Source organism: Conger conger, chromosome 1, assembly GCF_963514075.1.
Source record: "Conger conger chromosome 1, fConCon1.1, whole genome shotgun sequence".
Lineage (NCBI taxonomy): Eukaryota > Metazoa > Chordata > Actinopteri > Anguilliformes > Congridae > Conger > Conger conger.
In genome coordinates this window covers 63,661,108-63,680,070 of record NC_083760.1, presented here as the reverse complement: position 1 = coordinate 63,680,070, position 18,963 = coordinate 63,661,108, and the positions used below count along the sequence as shown (strand labels likewise).

Below are 18,963 nucleotides of genomic sequence, written 5' to 3'. Positions count from 1 at the left end.
GGAGGAGGCGGTGCGTTGAGGAGAGAGGAGAAAATGGAGAAAAGTTTCCGGGGGTTAGAAGCAGAGTTCTGAATTTGCGTTTGATAGTATTTTGCTTTGGCGGCAGTGACATCGGAAGAGAATGCCGCCAGGAGAGACTGGTAAGTCATGAGTTCGGAAGCGTCTCTGGATTTCCCCCACTTCCTCTCCGCTGCGCGGAGGCTGGCCCTGGAGGTACGGAGGGTGTCAGATATCCAAGGACTGGGAGGGGATGTGCGAGGTGGCTTTGAGACAGGGGGACAGAGAGAGTCAAAGGCGGAGGAGAGAGATGAAAGGAGGGTGGCAGATGCAGAGTCAGCGGGGAGTTTGGAGAAGGATTCGAGAGGGGGGAGTGAGGCGGTGACGGTGCTGGCAAAGGAAGAGGGTGAGAGGGAGCGGAGGTTACGGCGGGCTGAGGAAGTGTGGGTGGGAGGAGGGGGAGGAGGATGGGGAGGAAGAGGGAGGGAGAATGAGAATCATGCAGATATTTCTGCATGAGAGGGGAAAACATACAAAGACCTGCAGTAAATTATAGGATGCTCAGCTAAAATGATCTCAAATGCTTTAAAATGGCAACAAAAACCCAAAACACACGGAAGAAAATGAGCAACTACTGTTAAAACGGATCGAAGAATAGTCAGAATGTTAAAGATTCAGCCATTCATCAGCTCTAGAAAGATCAAAGATGATCTACAATTTCCTGTAAGTGCTGTTACAGTCAGAAGATGTTTGATTGAAGCTAAGCTATGAGCAAGAAAACCAGGTAAAGCACCATTGTTGAAAAAAAATGGCATGTGCAGAATCGGTTAAAATTTGCCAAGGAACACATCGATTGGCCCAGAGAAATGGCGTAACATTCTAAAATTGTTCTTTTCAGGTCTACTGGTCGTCGACAGTACATCAGACGACCCCCGGGTACTGAATTTCATGGTTTGGGGATGTTTTTCATACTACAGTGTTGGGTTCATATACCAGGGATCATGGATCACTACACTAATGGCATTTGGCAGACACTCTTATTCAGAGCGACATACAGTTGATTAGATTAAGCAGGAGACAATCCTCTCCTGGAGTAATGCAGAGTTAAGGGCCTTGCTCAAGGGCCCTGCTCAAGGGCCCAACGGCTGTGTGGATCTTATTGCGGATACACGGGGATTCGAACCACCGACCTTGTGGGTCCCAGTCATGTACCTTAACCACTAAGCTACAGGCTGGATCAGTTTGAATACATCAAAATACTTGAAGAGATTATGTTGCTGTATGCCCCGACCTCAACCCAATTGAAAACTTTGGGTGACATTAAAAATGCAGTTTCTGAAGCAAAACCCAAAAATTCACAGGAACTGTGAAATGTCGTTTGTTCTTCCTGGGCTGAAATACCCGTTTCTTGGTGCCAGAAGTTTGTTGACTCGATGCAACAGAGATGCGCAGTTATTTAGTTATGCAACTAAATATTAGTTCAGTAATTTAAAGTGAAGTTAAATTTAGAACATTTTGAAGAGAAAATTTCCTGTAAAAGAATAACGCAGACTTGATCAAATTTGTTAATGCTTTGATTTGGAATTGAATTGTGTAATGTTTCCACTACATTTGAAATATGGAACTAAAAGTGATTTAACAATATTTGCACTTTATTTTTTGGAACTTTTTTTCACGCACTGCTATTTGTTTGAACACAACTGTATTTTGTTCCCCCCAAAAAGTTATTTTCATATACTACCTAGGCTGTTCATCAACTGTGTACAATAAAACATGATTTATAAAGCCATATTTGAGCACATATAATTCAAATGTTGTCACCTTCTCAGTCACATACATTACCAGACTAATTTGAGACCCTTCTGTTGTCCCCAGGAGCAAGGTCAGATGTTTAACCTGAAGCATTTTAACATCCTGCAGAACAAACCAACCTGTAAAATGCAAAATTCACTGCTAAGCAAATGCTAACTGTAGCAGACATTTCCAGTTAATAACGTTGTAAATTGATGGAAGGAAGAATCTATGGATCTATGAATCTATGGCCAAATTCTAGTCAAAAACTGGAATACGAGTCTAGTACAAGCAGCAAAAATCTTTCACACTCTTACTAATTCACAGGACTAATCAGCAGAATAAGTACACTGAAAAAACAGACTGCACTAAGGTATTAAAGCCTTTTATTTGTAAATTAGTATAAAGTTTTACTCCCGTGTTAAAAATAGTACAGATTGTTAGCTTCATCCTCTGCAGTATGTTTACACTGTATAGTAGTGGAAGGGTGGGGTGGAGGTGGAATGGGGGCAGGTTTAAAGAGTCTCACACAATATTTACACCCAGTCATGCTAGTCCACCACCCACCTCCCACGGGGCACATTCTCAAATGAATCAAAAATAAGATGGATCTCTAACAAGCAAACAAGTGTACAGTAAACAGTATAGCTGATGTGACACTTGGAAGAGGGGTAATGTAAAGGCCCTCACTTCCCCCCCCTCCTTAACCGAACCACTCCGTCTGTTACAGTTACAGGTATTCCTGCGGTCAAGGAGCAGGTACAGTCGCATGCAAACGCATATGCACAAGCCCCCCCCCCCCCACACACACACACACACACACGCACACACGCACACGCACACGCACACACACAATAGCCTGATAAAGCCACTAACCCTAACCCCCCCCCCCCTCCCAACACCCTTCCCCCCCCCCTCCCCAACTTTGCTGAGGCCCAATCAGGTTTTGCTTAATCAGCCTTGCTGCAGGTCTAGTTCCGTGCCAGGCATGTGACACCTCACTACACTCGGTAACCGTCCAATAGTATTGCCACGGGAGACCTTACGCACCAGATGAATGGTACCGAAACATGCAACACTCTGCATCATTGCAAGCAATCACAGTCATCTGTGGTCCTCAAAAAGGGTTGAATATTAACAATGGGCAGAACCTAAAGACAATGGGTTATAATATGGGCCCTGATTTCAGACCAGCCATGATTCAAGTACCAGCTAATCACCAGCATACTCCCCGTTTACCCAAGAGAACCACCAACAACCCCAGAAGGTGGCCTCAGATGCATGACAAGGTTTCCTTGGACAGGGATACAATGGGTAATCAGAGTTAATTGGATAACTGATTCTGGTTTTGGATATCTGGTAGATTGCAAGAAAACCCAGTAACAGAAAAAGCACTCTTACGTCACCCCACCCTTCCAATAAAATTCACAATGAAACCAAAATTACAACCAGGTCTGAAAAAGTATAAAGTTAAAAAATAATAATCAAATATTTTATCTAATAAAAACTCACTCAAATCAAAGAGCATTTCTAAAGCTTCCTCACCTAATATTTACATCAAAAACTAATAAATTATAACCATTACATCAGACATTTTGGTCTGTTGTGCATTTCTACTCGTTCAAATTTGTAGGTGTGCATGTCAAATGAATTGTATACTTTACTTCCAGTAAGCATGCATGTCTGACCAAGTGAGTCCGGAATTTCAAGTTTATGTTTGCATGTAAACAGGTTTAAAATGTGTTGCTTGCATGCCTGTTTTAATGTTTGCTAACAGTTGAATGTATGTGTTCTGTCTGTCCATGTTTCTCTCAATTTTATATATTTGTGCATTACGAAGTATATATACATGGGTATATCAGTGCATTCTTGTCTTCCTGAAAGAAAATATGGGGGCATTCGTGTGTCCTTACACATATGGATTTGTGGTTATCCTGTGAGTGTCTTTTTGTGGAAATGCACTTAAATCTGTATTCTGTTTGCAGGGCAGGCCCTGATCTAGTACATTCACACGGTGATACAGTGGGAGGGAGGGGGTCACTCGGGCTGCCACGTGGCCCAGGGGAATGGGCTAGAAATGTCCCTTCCTGGTATTAACGGAGTGAGTCAACAACAAAGTAAGCAAGGGCAACACTGTCACACCACAACTATCCCTGTGTCCTCCAGGAAACATCAGATAAAAACTCAAGATGTCTCTTTGCCAACAGACAGGAAAATGAGACAACGTACTTTAGGAACTACTGAACAGACCTCCAGTGCGCCAGATCAGAACGTATAGGAGCTGTTGGTTCTTTGTTGGACATCAGTCTTAAAGGACCATCATCTCTCCCGTACACACACACACACACACACACACACACACACACACACACACACAGGTAAACATCCAGAATGTCTACATGGGATGTTCATTAAAATGACCTGTGAGCTATATTCAACATTAATATTTAGCTTTGTAGAACCGATCCCTAATAACAATGATAATAAATGAAGCAAATAAAGCAAACTTTCTATAAACATCACATTTTTCCTTCGCAAAACATTGTGCAAGTCGATGACCGTCCTTCTGAAGGAGGAGAAACGGAGGCTACATGTGGACGCCTGCCTGATGCACAGTAAGACACCCTGAACATTCACCACCATCCACAGCAGGTTATAACGCAGCGCAGAGGCCTCCAGCCTATCAGTAATCTGCACGGCCAAGAGAAATTAATCATCGGCTAAAGTGAACAAACGACTGGCTGTCCTACAGAAAAGCTTCAACTTAAACAAGCTTTAACTTAGTCTGCTAATGTCAGTGAACAGTACTTATGAATACAGCAATAAACCCATTACTGTCGAACTGGGAAATTTGCTTTAATTTTTTTAGCGAATAGACCATTGCCCTAATCAGGAAATTTAGTGGAACTCTAAATGGACTACTGTATAGAATTAACTGAAATTTGTTTGAAACAACACTGGTCAATTGGGCAGGGCCAGTCACTGGGTCTCTGGAGGATGTGTGCAAAGATTCTGGATTCTTCCCTCCCCTCCCCCCCTCTCGCTCCCCCTTCAAACAAACTAGCTCAGTTCTTCGACATAAATATTAATATTACTATAATTACAACTGCCAAATGTAATTGTTATACACCATAAATCCCAGTTTCGCACATTTTGCTTTTTTGACATCATCCCCATATTAAAATATAGAGTTTTTTAAATTTCATAAAAATTATGTGTTATTTCAAATGTATCTAATAAATAATAAATTCAGACATTAAAAAATAACCGCCCGGCCCCCCTCCGGAGGTTTTGCTGAGTACAATATGCTGCTCTAGCAAACAAACAGAAACAAACAAAGAAACACACACACAAAACATTCAGGAGCAGACAAACACACACCCAGACACACACAAACCTTTTTTTTTGTATGACTGGGTATACACAAATACCCAAGCCACCCCCCAACCCCACCCCCAATTCTACATTTTCAGCATTGTTTGCTCTTAGTTTTTTTGTTTTGTTTTTGCCCTGGCTCTGAATATACACACACATTCATATTATTTTGCACGTGCGCACAAACTGACGCACACGTGCCCCCACCGTCACTGCCACACACTGGCCGGCTAGACGGGAGCGGTCTCTACAGTGCAGCCCCAGTGACATCAGCCGCAACGTCTGCGGTGACTCCCCCAAAAACACTAAAAACGCACAAACCCAGCGGGGCCAGCAGTGTCGCCACGTGCAGGAGAGGGCCGGCAGAAGCCCTGCTCCCAGGGGCCGGTCCGGGCCCTGGCGTCAGTCCCCAGCCCGTTCCCCCACTGTCCACTGTCCATCCACGCTGACATCACATCGCTATGGAGACAGAACCCCACCCCTCTCGCTATTAAAGAGGTCTACAGGAGGGGGGAAACTGGGATGGAAATAAAAGAGCAGGAATCGAGGAATGGGCTTTGTCTGGACGTCAGCTGCCGGGTGCCCGGGGGTAAACTGTTCGTCTGAGGGGGCGAGCGGGGCGCTCAGTCCAGCTTCTCCAGCACGGAGGGCACGTACACCAGGCTCAGCTCGCTGCCGAAGTCGCACACGATGGCGGCGTTGTCCAGCACCAGCAGCTGCCTCACGCCCTGGCCCTCGCTGCTCTGGCCCAGGTACACAGTCTGCAGCAGGTCCCCGTAGTTCAGGTCCCAGAAGGACACACAGCCCTGCCCCCCCGTCACCAGCAGGCTCTCCGAAATCACGCCCAGGCTGGCCCCACAGCCCACCTCCTGAGGGACACACATGGGGCGAGAGGAGGAAAGAGGACGGGCAGTGAGAGAGATGAGAGGGGTGTCCCATCTTATCCTAAAATGGCCGCTGTGGGAGCAGGTTTTTGCCTGAGCCCAGCAGTAAGACACCGGATTTTACTAAAGATCTTGATTGAAGACCATGAGTAGTTCATTATTTAAATCAGGTGCAGCAGTACACCCTACATACACTCCACACACACACTCCACACACCTGCTGTATAGAGTACAGTTTGATGTTTGTGCTGCGGTCCCAGATGCAGATTAGGTCATCCAGCCCGCTGCTGATCACACAGGAGGTGGTGCAGACCAGGGAGGTGACGTCGCCGCGGTGACCATAAACATGGCTGACCCTGCTGCCCGTCAAGACGTCCCACAGGCAGATGGCCCCGTCCTGCCCCCCACTGGCCAGGACCATGGTCTGAAAGATTCAGGCAGAGGAGCGGGGGATCAGCGTCATGTTTTCTGCTCTGCCTTCTTAACCCATCAGGTTTTCAGCCATTTAAAACCAATGGAAAACAGCATGCCCCTAGCCGAGTGAAAATGGCAGTGGGTGCGTAGGGGACAGACCTGGTCGATGTAGATGGCAGTTATGCCCCCAGAATGACCCTGCAGAGTGAAGAGACAACAGGAATCCTCCAAGCGGTACACCTGAGACAAAGGAATTGACATGGTTATACAAATATCAAACAGGCTATTTAATAAAGTTTTGTCCATAAAGTGAATATTTTAGACTGGTAGCTACAATATCCTTGCAAAAGCATTTAGCTGAAATAGGATATGTGATGCTAGTCTCACCCAAAACCACCTGAATATAGCATCAAGGACTGTCCGTAATTGAGGAAATGGGGTTGTGCAAAACGGTAAGAAAAACCTGAATACCCATTAGAGCACTCTTTCATGTGACTCACTGAAATGTAATGTAATGAAGACGGACATAGCTTAAGTGCTTCGCTTCCACTATGTTACTCAAGAAGTCTCCTCCCTCAGTTGATTCTTGGGTTCTTAAACATTTTTTAACCGCAAAAAAACCATGCTAAAATTGTATGAAAAACAATGTCTAATACCATTTATTTATTGATTTGAAACTACATTATTTACCATGTGTACTAGACTTGATGTTCTTGGCTGTAGACAACTGATACCTAATGTGAAATGTACCTCATCTGTTCGGTAGTTGTTCTAATGACCTTTGGTATGCACTTATAGTATTTCCCTTAAATAAATGTAATTTAATGTAACACTATGTCAACTAATACTATACCACCTATTTTTCTAACCTGCTACCAGTCTGGTTATAGTAGAGAATCTCCATTCAAAGAATGTCCATTAAGGGTCGGCCTTTAATTTGCCCTATACTACCCTGTAAAGTTTAAAGTTTTGTGCTGCCTCATAGCCAGGAAATTAGTTGAATATTTTTATTCATTATTCATAATTAGTTGAAATTCACTACCATAACCAGACAGATGATTCATAGACATGCAAAATGCATGTAAAAGCAGAAAAGCCTTTGCAGTGGAATTACTATGAGCTAGCTTGGCTAATGGTTCAGACATGCAAAACGGATTTAAAAGCAGAATTGGCATGACGTTGACATGACAGCTGGCTAGGTATCTGGCTGGCTGAACTCAGTTGCCGAATTGACGTAAGAGACTAGCAAAACAAACAATAAGTTAACTGACTAACTGCCCTATGCAAGTGCCTATCTTTCCCCTTATGTTAGGGGAGCTGGGTAATTTAGGGGAGGCATACCACCTCTCCTATAAAGCGTTGGAGGAAACCTCACGTACAGGTATGTGCAATATACTTTACGTTGTATGTGCAATATACTTTACGTTGTATGTGCATAAGCGAGCGCGTGTGTGTGTGTGTGTGTGTGTGTGAGTGTGTGTATTTACATTTACATTACATTTTTGTCATTTGGCAGACGCTTTTAATCCAAAGCGACTTACAAGTGCGTAGGTTCTACCACAAGTCAAAGCATCACATCCAGAACTAGGAAAATACACATGGAATGCTGTTCTAAACATATAGTCGTCAACATAAGTGCAATTATTTTATTTATTTTTGGGGGGGGGGGGGGTTAGACAAGGATAGGGGTATCAGAAAAAAGGGGGGGGGGGGCAGGGGAAGTCAGGAGGGAAGACTAAGGTATTTTGAAAAGGTATTTTGAGTTTGAAAAGGTGTGTTTTGAGTCTGCGTCGAAATAGGGGGAGGGATTCTGCTGTCCTGACAGTTGTAGGCAAGTCATTCCACCACTGAGGAACCAGAACGGAAAACAGGCGTCGACCGCCGGGTGCACGTAGAGAGGGAACCATAAGGCGACTAGAGCTGGCAGACCGGAGTGGTCTAGCTGGGGAGTAGGGAGTGATCAGGGATTGTATGTAAGGTGGGGCAGTCCCCTTAGCAGCCTGAAACGCCGACACTAGGGCCTTGAATCAGCTGCGTGCGGCAACAGGAAGCCAGTGGAGGCCAATGAGAAGCGGGGTGACATGAGCCGACCTGGGCTGACTGGTGATCAGGCGGGCTGCAGCATTCTGGACCAGCTGGAGGGGCTTGATGGCGCACGCTGGGAGACCAGCTAGGAGCGAGTTGCAGTAATCCAGGCGGGAAATGATGAGCGCCTGGACTAGGAGCTGGGTGGCTTTCTCCGTCAGGAGATGACGGATGCGGCGTATATTATACAGAAAGAACCTGCAGGTTCTGGCAGTGGAGGATACTTGTGGAGCCAGGGTGAGGCAGTTATCAAGAATCACCCCAAAATTCTTTGCCGTACGGGAGGAGGAAACTACAAAGTCCTCAACAGTCAGTGAGAGGTCGATTGACGGAGAGGACTTAGCAGGGATGTAGAGAAGCTCAGTTTTGGCAAGGTTGAGCTTCAGGTGGTGGGAAGTCATCCACGCAGAGATATCAGCCAAGCAGGCAGAGATCTGTGTGGTGACTTGGGTGTCAGGGGGGAAGGAAATGAAGAGTTGGGTGTCATCAGCATAAGTATGATAAGAAAAGCCATGGGAAGAGATAACAGAACCAAGAGACATGGTGTATAGCGAGAAGAGGAGAGGCCCAAGAACTGAGCCCTGCGGGACTCCAGTTTGTAGGGGGTGAGGGTCGTATGTGTGTGTGTGTGTGTATGTGTGTGTGCGCTCACAGGTACGCTCACACACGCACACCCTCACCCTGACAGTGTGGTCCTGGCTGCCCGTCACCACCCTGCCTGCCGCGGCCCTGAGCACAGTGATGGGCTTCTGATGGGCGCACTGCACCGAGCGCGTCAGCTGGCAGCTGATCACGTCCTCACTGCTGTAGCAGGGCGAGGGGGGCATGCTGCCCCGCACGGGGGTCCCTGCAGACACACAGAGCACTCAGCCAGGAGCCCTAAACCAGCACAGTACAGGACAAACACACACAGAGCCCCACACCAGCAAAGTACAGGACAAACACACACAGAGCCCCAAACCAGCACAGTACAGGACAAACACACACAGAGCCCCAAACCAGCACAGTACAGGACAAACACACACAGAGCCCCAAACCAGCACAGTACAGGACAAACACACACACAGAGCACTCAGCCAGGAGCCCCAAACCAGCACAGTACCGGACAAACACACAGAGCCCCAAACCAGCACAGCACAGTACAGTACAGTACAGTACAGGACAAACACACAAAGCCCCAAACCAGCACAGTACAGGACAAACACACACAGAGCCCCAAACCAGCACAGTACAGGACAAACACACACAGAGCCCCAAACATGCACAGTACAGGACAAACACACACACAGAGCACTCAGCCAGGAGCCCCAAACCAGCACAGTACAGGACAAACACACAGAGCCACAAACATGCACAGTACAGCACAGTACAGTACAGGACAAACACACAAAGCCCCAAACATGCACAATACAGGACAAATACACACACAGAGCCCCAAACATGCACAGTACAGGACAAACACACACACAGAGCCCCAAACATGCACAGTACAGTACAGGACAAATACACACACACAGAGCACTCAGCCAGGAGCCCCAAACATGCACAGTACAGGACAAACACACACAGAGCCCCAAACCTGCACAATACAGGACAAACAGATAGAGGCAACCCAATGGCAAGTTAGTCAAAGAGTAGGCCTCATTATGGGATAAACAAGCAGAACAACATGGTGACAGGAGACAGGTAGACAGACAGACGGACGGACACAGAGGTGAGAGACACTGTCCAATAGAAAGCCTGCTGCCCTCTAATTTGTCTAGCACCGTATTTAGACAGAAGAGTGAAAGCATGGACTCACCACGATACTGCAGCAGGCCCAGGGGCTTATTGATGTCCACTGTGAAGAAGTCCAGAGAGCCATTGAGCCGGGCTGCTACGATCCTGCAGCATAACAAGAGCATCAGTCAATCAGTCCAAAGACCATCATATCCCCTCTGTGTACTTCAAGCGTACATGTGTGGTGCCTGTGTGTGTGTGTGTGTGTGCTTACCTGTTATTAAGGAAGGCCAGCGCTGTGATCCCTGACACACCGTCTTCATTACTGCACCGCAGACTGCCCTCTACTGCGTCCCACAGCTGCCGCAGGGAACAGACAAGAGCATGCTTACACATTTACTGTATTAACACACTACAACTACAAACACCCGCACACTACATCTACACACATAAAACTACAAACACTACAATTACACACACACACGGGAATCCACTACAACTACACACATGTACAGGCCACCACAACTATACACACACTCCAATCCACTGATAGTGCATATCAGTAGTAGTACATAAACACACAGACCAGTGCAATTATAATTCACTAGCACATCCGTTTAGCAACATGCACACATGTACCAATAGACACCAAACCGCCACAGATAACACATTAGATCCATCACTTCAACCACAGGAAGCAACACCCATGCAAAAAAAAACACACTCACTCACACACTCACTCACACACTCACACACTCACACACTCACCTCCAGCTTGCCGCTGCTCCTCCCTGCTGCGATGAGGTTTCCCCTGAGCTCCATGGCCCACACAGAGCTGTCCCAGTCCGGAGGGCTGGGGGACGGGCGGTCCGGGGGCAGAATCGGGGAGTCCCCCAGGCTGCGGCGTCTCTGCTGGGTCGCCGGGGGCGACGGAGGGAACCCCAGGGCGGGCGAAGGCTCATGCTCCTGATAAGCGCGCTCCACCAGACCCCCGAAATCGAACCCGGAGTCGGGCAGCGCCTGGGACGGGGGCTGCTTGCCGAAGTTGGTATCGATGAGGGGCGTGAGGTCAGGCTGGTCTATGAACAGGGTGGGGCGTGACGGGGTGGCCCTCCTCCGCAGGGGGTAGCCCGCTCCGTCAGCCCCCACCAGAGCCCCGTCCATCTCCAGCCCCTCCACTCCAGCCAGGCTCTCTGGCTCAGCCAGACCAACCGCATCCCAGCAGTTCTGCTCCCAGCATCCACTGCTGTTGCACCTGCGCAGACTGACACAGATACACCATGAGACATACAGAGAGGCTCCATTAGACACACAGAGGTACCACGAGACACACAGAGAGACACCATTAGACACACAGAGGTACCACGAGACACACAGAGAGACACCATTAGACACACAGAGGTACCACGAGACACACTGAGAGACACCATTAGATAGACTGAAGACAGACACTAGAAGATATACAGGAGATGCTGAGACATACTGAGACAGAGCCACTATGGGGCACACACAAGCTGACAAAGTACAGCTACAATAACAGAAAAACACTATCCAATTCAACACCATTTAACATAATCTGTAATGCCGTCTCAAGATGTTCAACTATTGTGGCTACAGACAGACATGGCAGATACCAGGAGAGTTGCAGGCTAAAGTCCTGGTTAGCAGACCGGGGATGTGAGTATATGGAGTATAGCTCATATAAAGGGGTGTTACCCGTGGTTTGGGATGAGAGTCAGACAGTCCCCTGTCTGTGCGTCCCACACGCGGATCTGTCCCGCCAAGCAACAGCTGGCCAGCAGCATCCCATCACTGGCCAGACACTCAATATCCTGAACACAAGAGAAGGGTGAACGAGTCACTTACATTAACATTAACACTAACACTACAAAGGCTAGAACCAATGCAATTGGGTGTTTGACTTTAAAATGAAAATTACTTCAACACTGTAAATACAATAGACATTTCCTGAATTGTTTTCACAAAAAACACCCAACTGAAAATAGGCAGGTGCTGGTCATTGTAAATCACCAAAGATCTGTGTCCTCTGTGGAATTTATGAGTAAGAGGAGACCATGTGTGTGTAAAAGTTACGTTTCTTAAATTACACTTTGTATTTCTTTAATTACAGCAATTTTTAGTGCCTGCAAAATTTAACTACTCAGTGTGCCTGTAATATGCTTCAACACATTTTTCCCTTTTTCATAATCTTTATGAAAATAGGTTGCTGCGGATGCAGAAATCAATGCTGTCTGTAATGGTGGTTCTTGAAGTATATATAAATAAAATTAAAAAAACAGCCTAGTTTATAGTGTTAAAGAAGTTTGTTGTACGGCTACTGTTGAACAGTGTGAAATATAATAATGAGACCAATGAACTTCATTAGTAATAGCATTGAACAAGCAGTGCCATGAGATAAAAACAGGTATGGGAGTGCATGTGTGCATGTGTGCGAGTGTGTAGGAGTGTGTGTGTGTGTGTGTGTGTGTGTGTGTGTGTGTGTATGGACGCATCATACCATGCTATGCCCACGAAGCAGCAGAGGCGAGATTTCACTGACGGGAGGCGAGTACCCGTAGTCATCACAGGGCAGGTCGCCGCGGCGACGGCGGCCGTGGGGCACCCCGTTCTGCCCGTAGTTGCGGGGACAGAGCACCCGGTACAGGCAGAAGAGCAGGAGGACAAGGATCACTCCTGCAGCAAGACCCAGAGCCGCAACCCTGGAGGGGACATGGATAACATGGTCCTGTGCCCAAAGGAGTATCAACCATGTTCAACACCATTCATACTGATTCAACCACAGATTAAACCCTGCTCCCATTCCTGGAGCCCTGCAAGGCAGGAGCTGCCTGCACTGAATATAATACAGTCTGCATGACTCATATATGGCTGGCATGACTGGTACAAAGCTCTGTGCTGAATCCGTTTGGCATTACAGTTTGAACACAGGTTACTGTATGCTGTTTGTTTCAGAGGCGTGATTACTGCCCTCTTGTGGCAAATCTGCAAACGGCAATAATACTCTCCCTGACCCGTGCAGGCTCAAATTGAGGTCTGAGGGAGTATATGAAATGGATGGATGGCAAAGGCTGATTAAATGTGGCTGTAACTATTTTGGGTGAATATACACTGCTGGACACGGGGGTGTTAAAGCAACATGAACAACGGCTCCATTTCTGTTCAAATGTTCTGTTAATGTCATTCAGCACTGAATAATCATGTGGGAAAATAAATAAATTATCAAATTATATTCTGATAATTAAACTGGACATGGCGGTAGTCAGCGGTAGTGCAGACTCCAGAAATAGCTTCTGAAGATGCACTTGTTAAAAGGATGAGAAAAGGCATGTTTGAATGATCAAAAGGCAGTTCTGCTAGACATGAGCATTACCGCACAACAAAGATCACTTCTCATGGAGCGAGATGGCTGATTAAGGGTCAAGGATTACTTAAATGAGAACAATGTTGGCTGGGCCCTTTTCCTGGCAACTGAATAAGAATTTCTTGGGTAGCTGAATAAGCAATATTAGTGTCCTTCATCTGCCTGCTTTTCAGTGGCCTTGAAAATCTGACCCTTCCTGAACCCTCAATTAGAAATACTATCCAACAACGCACTTTGAACGACCTTCATCTTAGAACAGTAAATAAACTGTGAAATTAGTTTCTGTAGTGTGCTTTTATCTTTAAAGCCACACAGGTACAGATTATACACACACATTAAAAACGGCAATATTAAATGGACCGCATTGTATAAGCCATACCGTTAGGCTACACGTGGGAAGCACGGTGAAACTACATGTGGCCTTCATTGTGCTTTCGAATTTCACCCTGATGATTACTCACCCCCAAAAAAATCCATCTACCACTCCTGGAGTGACATCACCTAACCAACTGAAATCTTACGAGCAGGCTATCGGCCAATCAGCCACAGGAGTGGGCGGGCAATGGACACGGTTGTCAATATTTGTCTGTAGTGAAAGCGTATCCCACCCTCAGATAAAGAGAGGGAGCGCGCAGGCAAGACAGTAGAGAAAAGAAACCGATCTCACTCTCCCTCGCCCTCTCAGATAAACATCTACGCAGCTGCATGACTCGTTTAAGCTAGCACAGGGCCTGCGTTTCCCCATCTCTCAGTGAGCTCAGATTCCACTCAACACATATTCTGGGTGGAGGAGTGTGGGATACACTTGGCCACCAGATGCTTCAGTAGCCCTAAGGGCGTTCTTCCAGCAACTTCTTCGAAGCGACTGACAGCTTAAAGACTGCAACGCCTCTTTCTGAACCCCCCCCCCCCCAGCCGCAATAACCTGTTTCCAGCCCATTGTGTCATCGCAGCCAGAGGCAGGGCAGATCAGGCAGGTTATCTGCAGACATGCAGGAAGCTAGAGCGCCGATAAGAAAAGGCAGAAACACAAGGCTTTGCATACAAAAGGGACTTTGCCCTGTGTTGGGAATAGTGAAATGTCAACCAGATAATTCCCTATTCACCACTGATCGCTTCATCTAAAGCACTAAAACAGAGCGAGCGCTTTCTGGGTCAATATGTTAGAAAAGGAAGGTGTGCGTGTGTGTATTTAAGCGTTTTTTGTGTCTGAAAGCGGACATGTCTGTACATGTCAGTGTGTGTGAAATGGTGTAATGTGTCCACAGCGGGGTTATTCTGTGGGTGTTCCTGTGTATGGATGGTGTGCTATGTGTTTGCGCATGATACCATTCATACAGGGGGAGATACTGACTTGTACAGAGTGAGGTCTGTCTGTAGGATGGTCCCATGTGGGCCAGGGGGCAGGCTGAGCTCGGGCCGGGGAGAGTGGCGGGTGTCCTGGGGGTGGCGTGTCTCCAGAGCCTCCTGGGGGCTCAGATGGAGCGTCACAGGAATAACAGGCAGGATGCTGATGTACCTGCAGCACAGCCAGAAACACAATGCTCAATACACATATAACTATACTCTAATACACACACAGCTCAATACACATAACTATACTCTAATACACACACAGCTCAATACACATAACTATACTCTAATACACACACAGCTCAATACACATATACCTACATTCTAATACACACACACAGCTCAATACACATATAACACAATACTCTAATAGACACACACACACACACACACAGCTCTAATACACATGAACACAACTGATATTCACAGGGAAAAAGAAACTTTCCCGAAGTACAAATGAACACAAATGAGGGATTGGACGGTTTTGACAATATATCTCCGTAAAATACACTGACAATAATGACACCGCCACAAAAGTTTATTACTGTGAATACCATGACGCCTCAAAAAAAAACGATATAACTAAATATAATCCAGCATAAATGAAAGTAAGCCAACAACCTTCTTGTCTTCACTATAGTTAGTATAGCCATTTTACTTTTCAAAGCCACAAGGGGAGCACCTCCCCCATGCACCCCACTCTGCCAGCAACAGTCAGCTAGCGTAGCGTAGCATGGAGGAGCCCTACTCAACTTGTGAGCTCTGTATTAGACACACTTGTGTTGTGCTTGCGTGTTTTTCCAGTTCCTCTGGAATTATGTATTTCTCCTTTGTGAGCAGCGCACGCCTCCCGCACATTTCATGCAGCCCATTTTATCATCCACAACCAAAGGGCTTCTGCCATAGTCTCTGCACGATCCTGGTTTATTATTTTTGTTCAGCCCTGTGGCTGAAGAGAGCCAGTAGCCTATACTTGTAAAAAGTGAAGTGATTTCTGTACGTTTGGGTAATTTTAAAAGATTTTCGGCATATTTTAATCATACCAAAATAATACCCTAAACCAAAATCATTTATGCCCTGACACTTTCATACCATCCCATCCCTAATCACATTTGAGCACCAGCACAAACGACACAGGCTAACACAGTGCACCAGCACAAACGACACAGGCTAACACAGTGCACCAGCACACATAACACACAACACAGGCTAACACAGTGCACCAGCACACATAAAACACGACACAGGCTAACACAGTGCACCAGCACAAGCGACACAGGCTAACTCAGAGCAGCAATGCCCACAGCACAGATGAATGTAGAATGCAAACGTGCAGGATAGAATTAAGCATGCCAAGAGCACCAGAAACACACAACAGCATCACCGAGGTCTCCACTACGTGCTAACTAACAGAAGCATGGCAGGGAAACGCCGCTCGCCCACCTCTTGGCCAGGGTGATGTTGTAGTAGCTGAAGAGGGAGGGCCAGTGGCGGAAGGACAGGCGCCTCCACACCTCCTCGTCCTCCGGGCCCCAGCTGATCTGTGCGTTAGTGGGGACGGAGCGGACGGGTCCGGGGGGCCCGTGGCCCTGGGACTGGTTTTCGGGGAGGGGGGTGGGCTCGGGGGCCGGCAGGACGCTCAGAGTGCTGGTGGGGTCCCCGCCGGGGAACACGGGGGCCACGCCCATGTGCGGGAGCCCTGCCTCTCCCAGGGGGCTCTGCTCCGACACCTGGGCCGCCAGGTAGGTGCCCAGCCCCGCCGGATCCGTGTAGAGCAGGATCCCAATCCAAATCACCGTGCCGACCTGCGGCGGGACAAGCAAACCTGAGACAGGAGCAGCAGCTTTCCCACGGTCAGAACATCCAACAGGGACACAAACACCCCCACAGGCCTACTCCTCATACGATACAGGGATACTCCACTCACATTCACAAAGGTGCGGCTAATTCCACAGCAAACCAGGAGAGGTGGAAGTGCATCGTATCTCTTCACCAAAAAGTTAATCACAGAGAAAGTATGAAGCAGTTTACCTGTTCTGACATTAGGCTGTGTTTGAATCCTCAGGCCAACTATAAACAGTACTCAGTATAAACCTCTCGATGTGAAGCGTATCGCTCCCCTGACTGAACTAAACAAGTTCATGAGTTTGGCCAGAGATGACAGAAAGGCTTCCTCTGGGACGAGCACAGACAGTGCAGAACCGTGTAAGTGGGTCAGCCGGCTGGCATCTCCAGTAATGAACAGAAAGCGCTGGCTCTGGGGGCTGAGAGAATGAAGAAGAACCAGGCTGCTGAGGGCAGTGTTAGGTGATGAGTGTGGGTTCTGAGATGTGTCCGTTTACACCAGAGCAGCCCAACCCCGTTCCTGGTGCTCTACAAAATGCACCTCTTTGAACAGCGAGAGATCTTCTTGAGCTTGAAATTAGTAGAATAAGGTGTGCAGAGTAGAGTTGAAATGAAGACCTACAGGACGGTACACCTGTAGGTGAGCCAAGTAGAATTGAAATGAAGACCTACAGGACAGTAGACCTGTAGGTGAGCCAATTAGAGTTGAAATGAAGACCTACAGGACGGTAGACCTGTAGGTGAGCCAATTAGAGTTGAAATGAAGACCTGCAGGACAGTAGACCAGTAGGTGTGCCAAGTAGAGTTGGAATGAAGACCTGCAGGACGGTAGACCTCCAGGAGCAGGGTTGGGCAGCCGCGGCACAGGGCTTACCATGATGATGCGCTGGGCCAGACGTGTGCGTGCCAGGAAGTACACCACCCTCAGCCTCTTGGGAAGGCGCAGGTTGCGGAAGGCGGGGGTTTGCAGAGTGATGGTGTGGGGGGAGGGCCGGGGAGGTGGAGGGGCCTCGCGGGGGCGGAGGGGACCCGGTTTGGGGGGGGGCATCCCTGCCTCGGCCGGTAGTCGCCTGTTCAGATCTGCCAGCTGAGGGGTGGGAGAGGGGAGAGGCAGTCAGTCAGTGCTGGGCCACCTGGGCCAGATGGGGGAGTTATACCGGCTCTAATGACTCACCTCCATGCGGCGGATGTCAATGGACAGCACTGTGGTGAAGAAGAACATCTGGAGGAAGAAATCAGAGACCAGGCCCACCACAGCAAATAGACAGAACTCCTGAGGACAGACGGACAGATGGTCACATTAAGACATGGCAATGGGACATTTTTGTGTGTGCGCCTATGTGCACATACACAGTGAAGTCCATAAGTATTTGAACAATGGTACAATGGATTTGAAATGAAACCATGCATATGAGGTTAAAGTGCAGATTATCACATTTAAGTTTTTACATCCACAGCAGGTGATGTGTACAGTAATTACATGCCTTCTTATACATAGTCCCCACCCATTATAGGGGACAAAAAGAAATTGGATAGTTGGCTTCTCAGCCATTTCTGATTAGTCTGATGTATTCAATTGTTTCCTGGGTACAGGTATCAGAACGCTTTCAGTATCTAGTCTTGATTATAGGCTTTTCATTGGCTTTTGAGTCTGTTATTGGCGTTTGTCAACATAACAACATGAGTCAAGGAAGCCATTATGAGACTGTGAAAAAGCATTAAGAGACATAGGCCGACCTAAATAAATGGTTTGGAACATCATTAAGAAGAGAGAGAGCACTTTTGAGCTCAGTAATTGCAAAGGGGCTGGTAGGCCAAGGAAGACCTCTACAGTTGATGGCTATAATGAAGAAAAACGCCCGCAAACGCCTGTCTGACAGATCAGAAACACTCTTCGGGAGGCAGGTGTAGATGTGTCAGTGACTACTCTCCATAGATGGCTTAATAATACCTACAGAGGTTACACTGCAAGATGTAAACCACTAGTTAGCTGCAAAAACAGGACGGCCAAGTTAGTTCGTTAAGCAGCATCTAAAAGAGCCTGCAGAGTTCTGCAGAGAAAGAATTTGTCTTGTGGACAAATGAGACCAAGACTATGAGATATAATGGGCACGTATG

General features: G+C 47.3%; 1 protein-coding gene across 1 annotated transcript in view; it reads right to left on the bottom strand.

Annotated features, from left to right (window-relative positions):
* Positions 1-2,706: 2,706 nt before the first annotated feature.
* The window catches only part of scap (SREBF chaperone), a 30,135-nt gene continuing 13,878 nt past the window's right edge, over positions 2,707-18,963 (bottom strand). The window contains exons 11-23 of the mRNA XM_061242461.1: positions 18,020-18,118; positions 17,720-17,932; positions 16,444-16,805; positions 15,002-15,166; positions 12,784-12,985; positions 11,982-12,097; positions 11,034-11,529; positions 10,540-10,625; positions 10,348-10,430; positions 9,227-9,393; positions 6,621-6,701; positions 6,265-6,471; positions 2,707-6,032 (exon numbers count right to left, since the gene is read on the bottom strand). Of these exons, the coding sequence (XP_061098445.1) occupies positions 5,787-6,032; positions 6,265-6,471; positions 6,621-6,701; positions 9,227-9,393; positions 10,348-10,430; positions 10,540-10,625; positions 11,034-11,529; positions 11,982-12,097; positions 12,784-12,985; positions 15,002-15,166; positions 16,444-16,805; positions 17,720-17,932; positions 18,020-18,118 (2,523 nt within the window). The 3' untranslated portion in view covers positions 2,707-5,786. The remainder of the gene's footprint in view (positions 6,033-6,264; positions 6,472-6,620; positions 6,702-9,226; positions 9,394-10,347; positions 10,431-10,539; positions 10,626-11,033; positions 11,530-11,981; positions 12,098-12,783; positions 12,986-15,001; positions 15,167-16,443; positions 16,806-17,719; positions 17,933-18,019; positions 18,119-18,963) is intronic.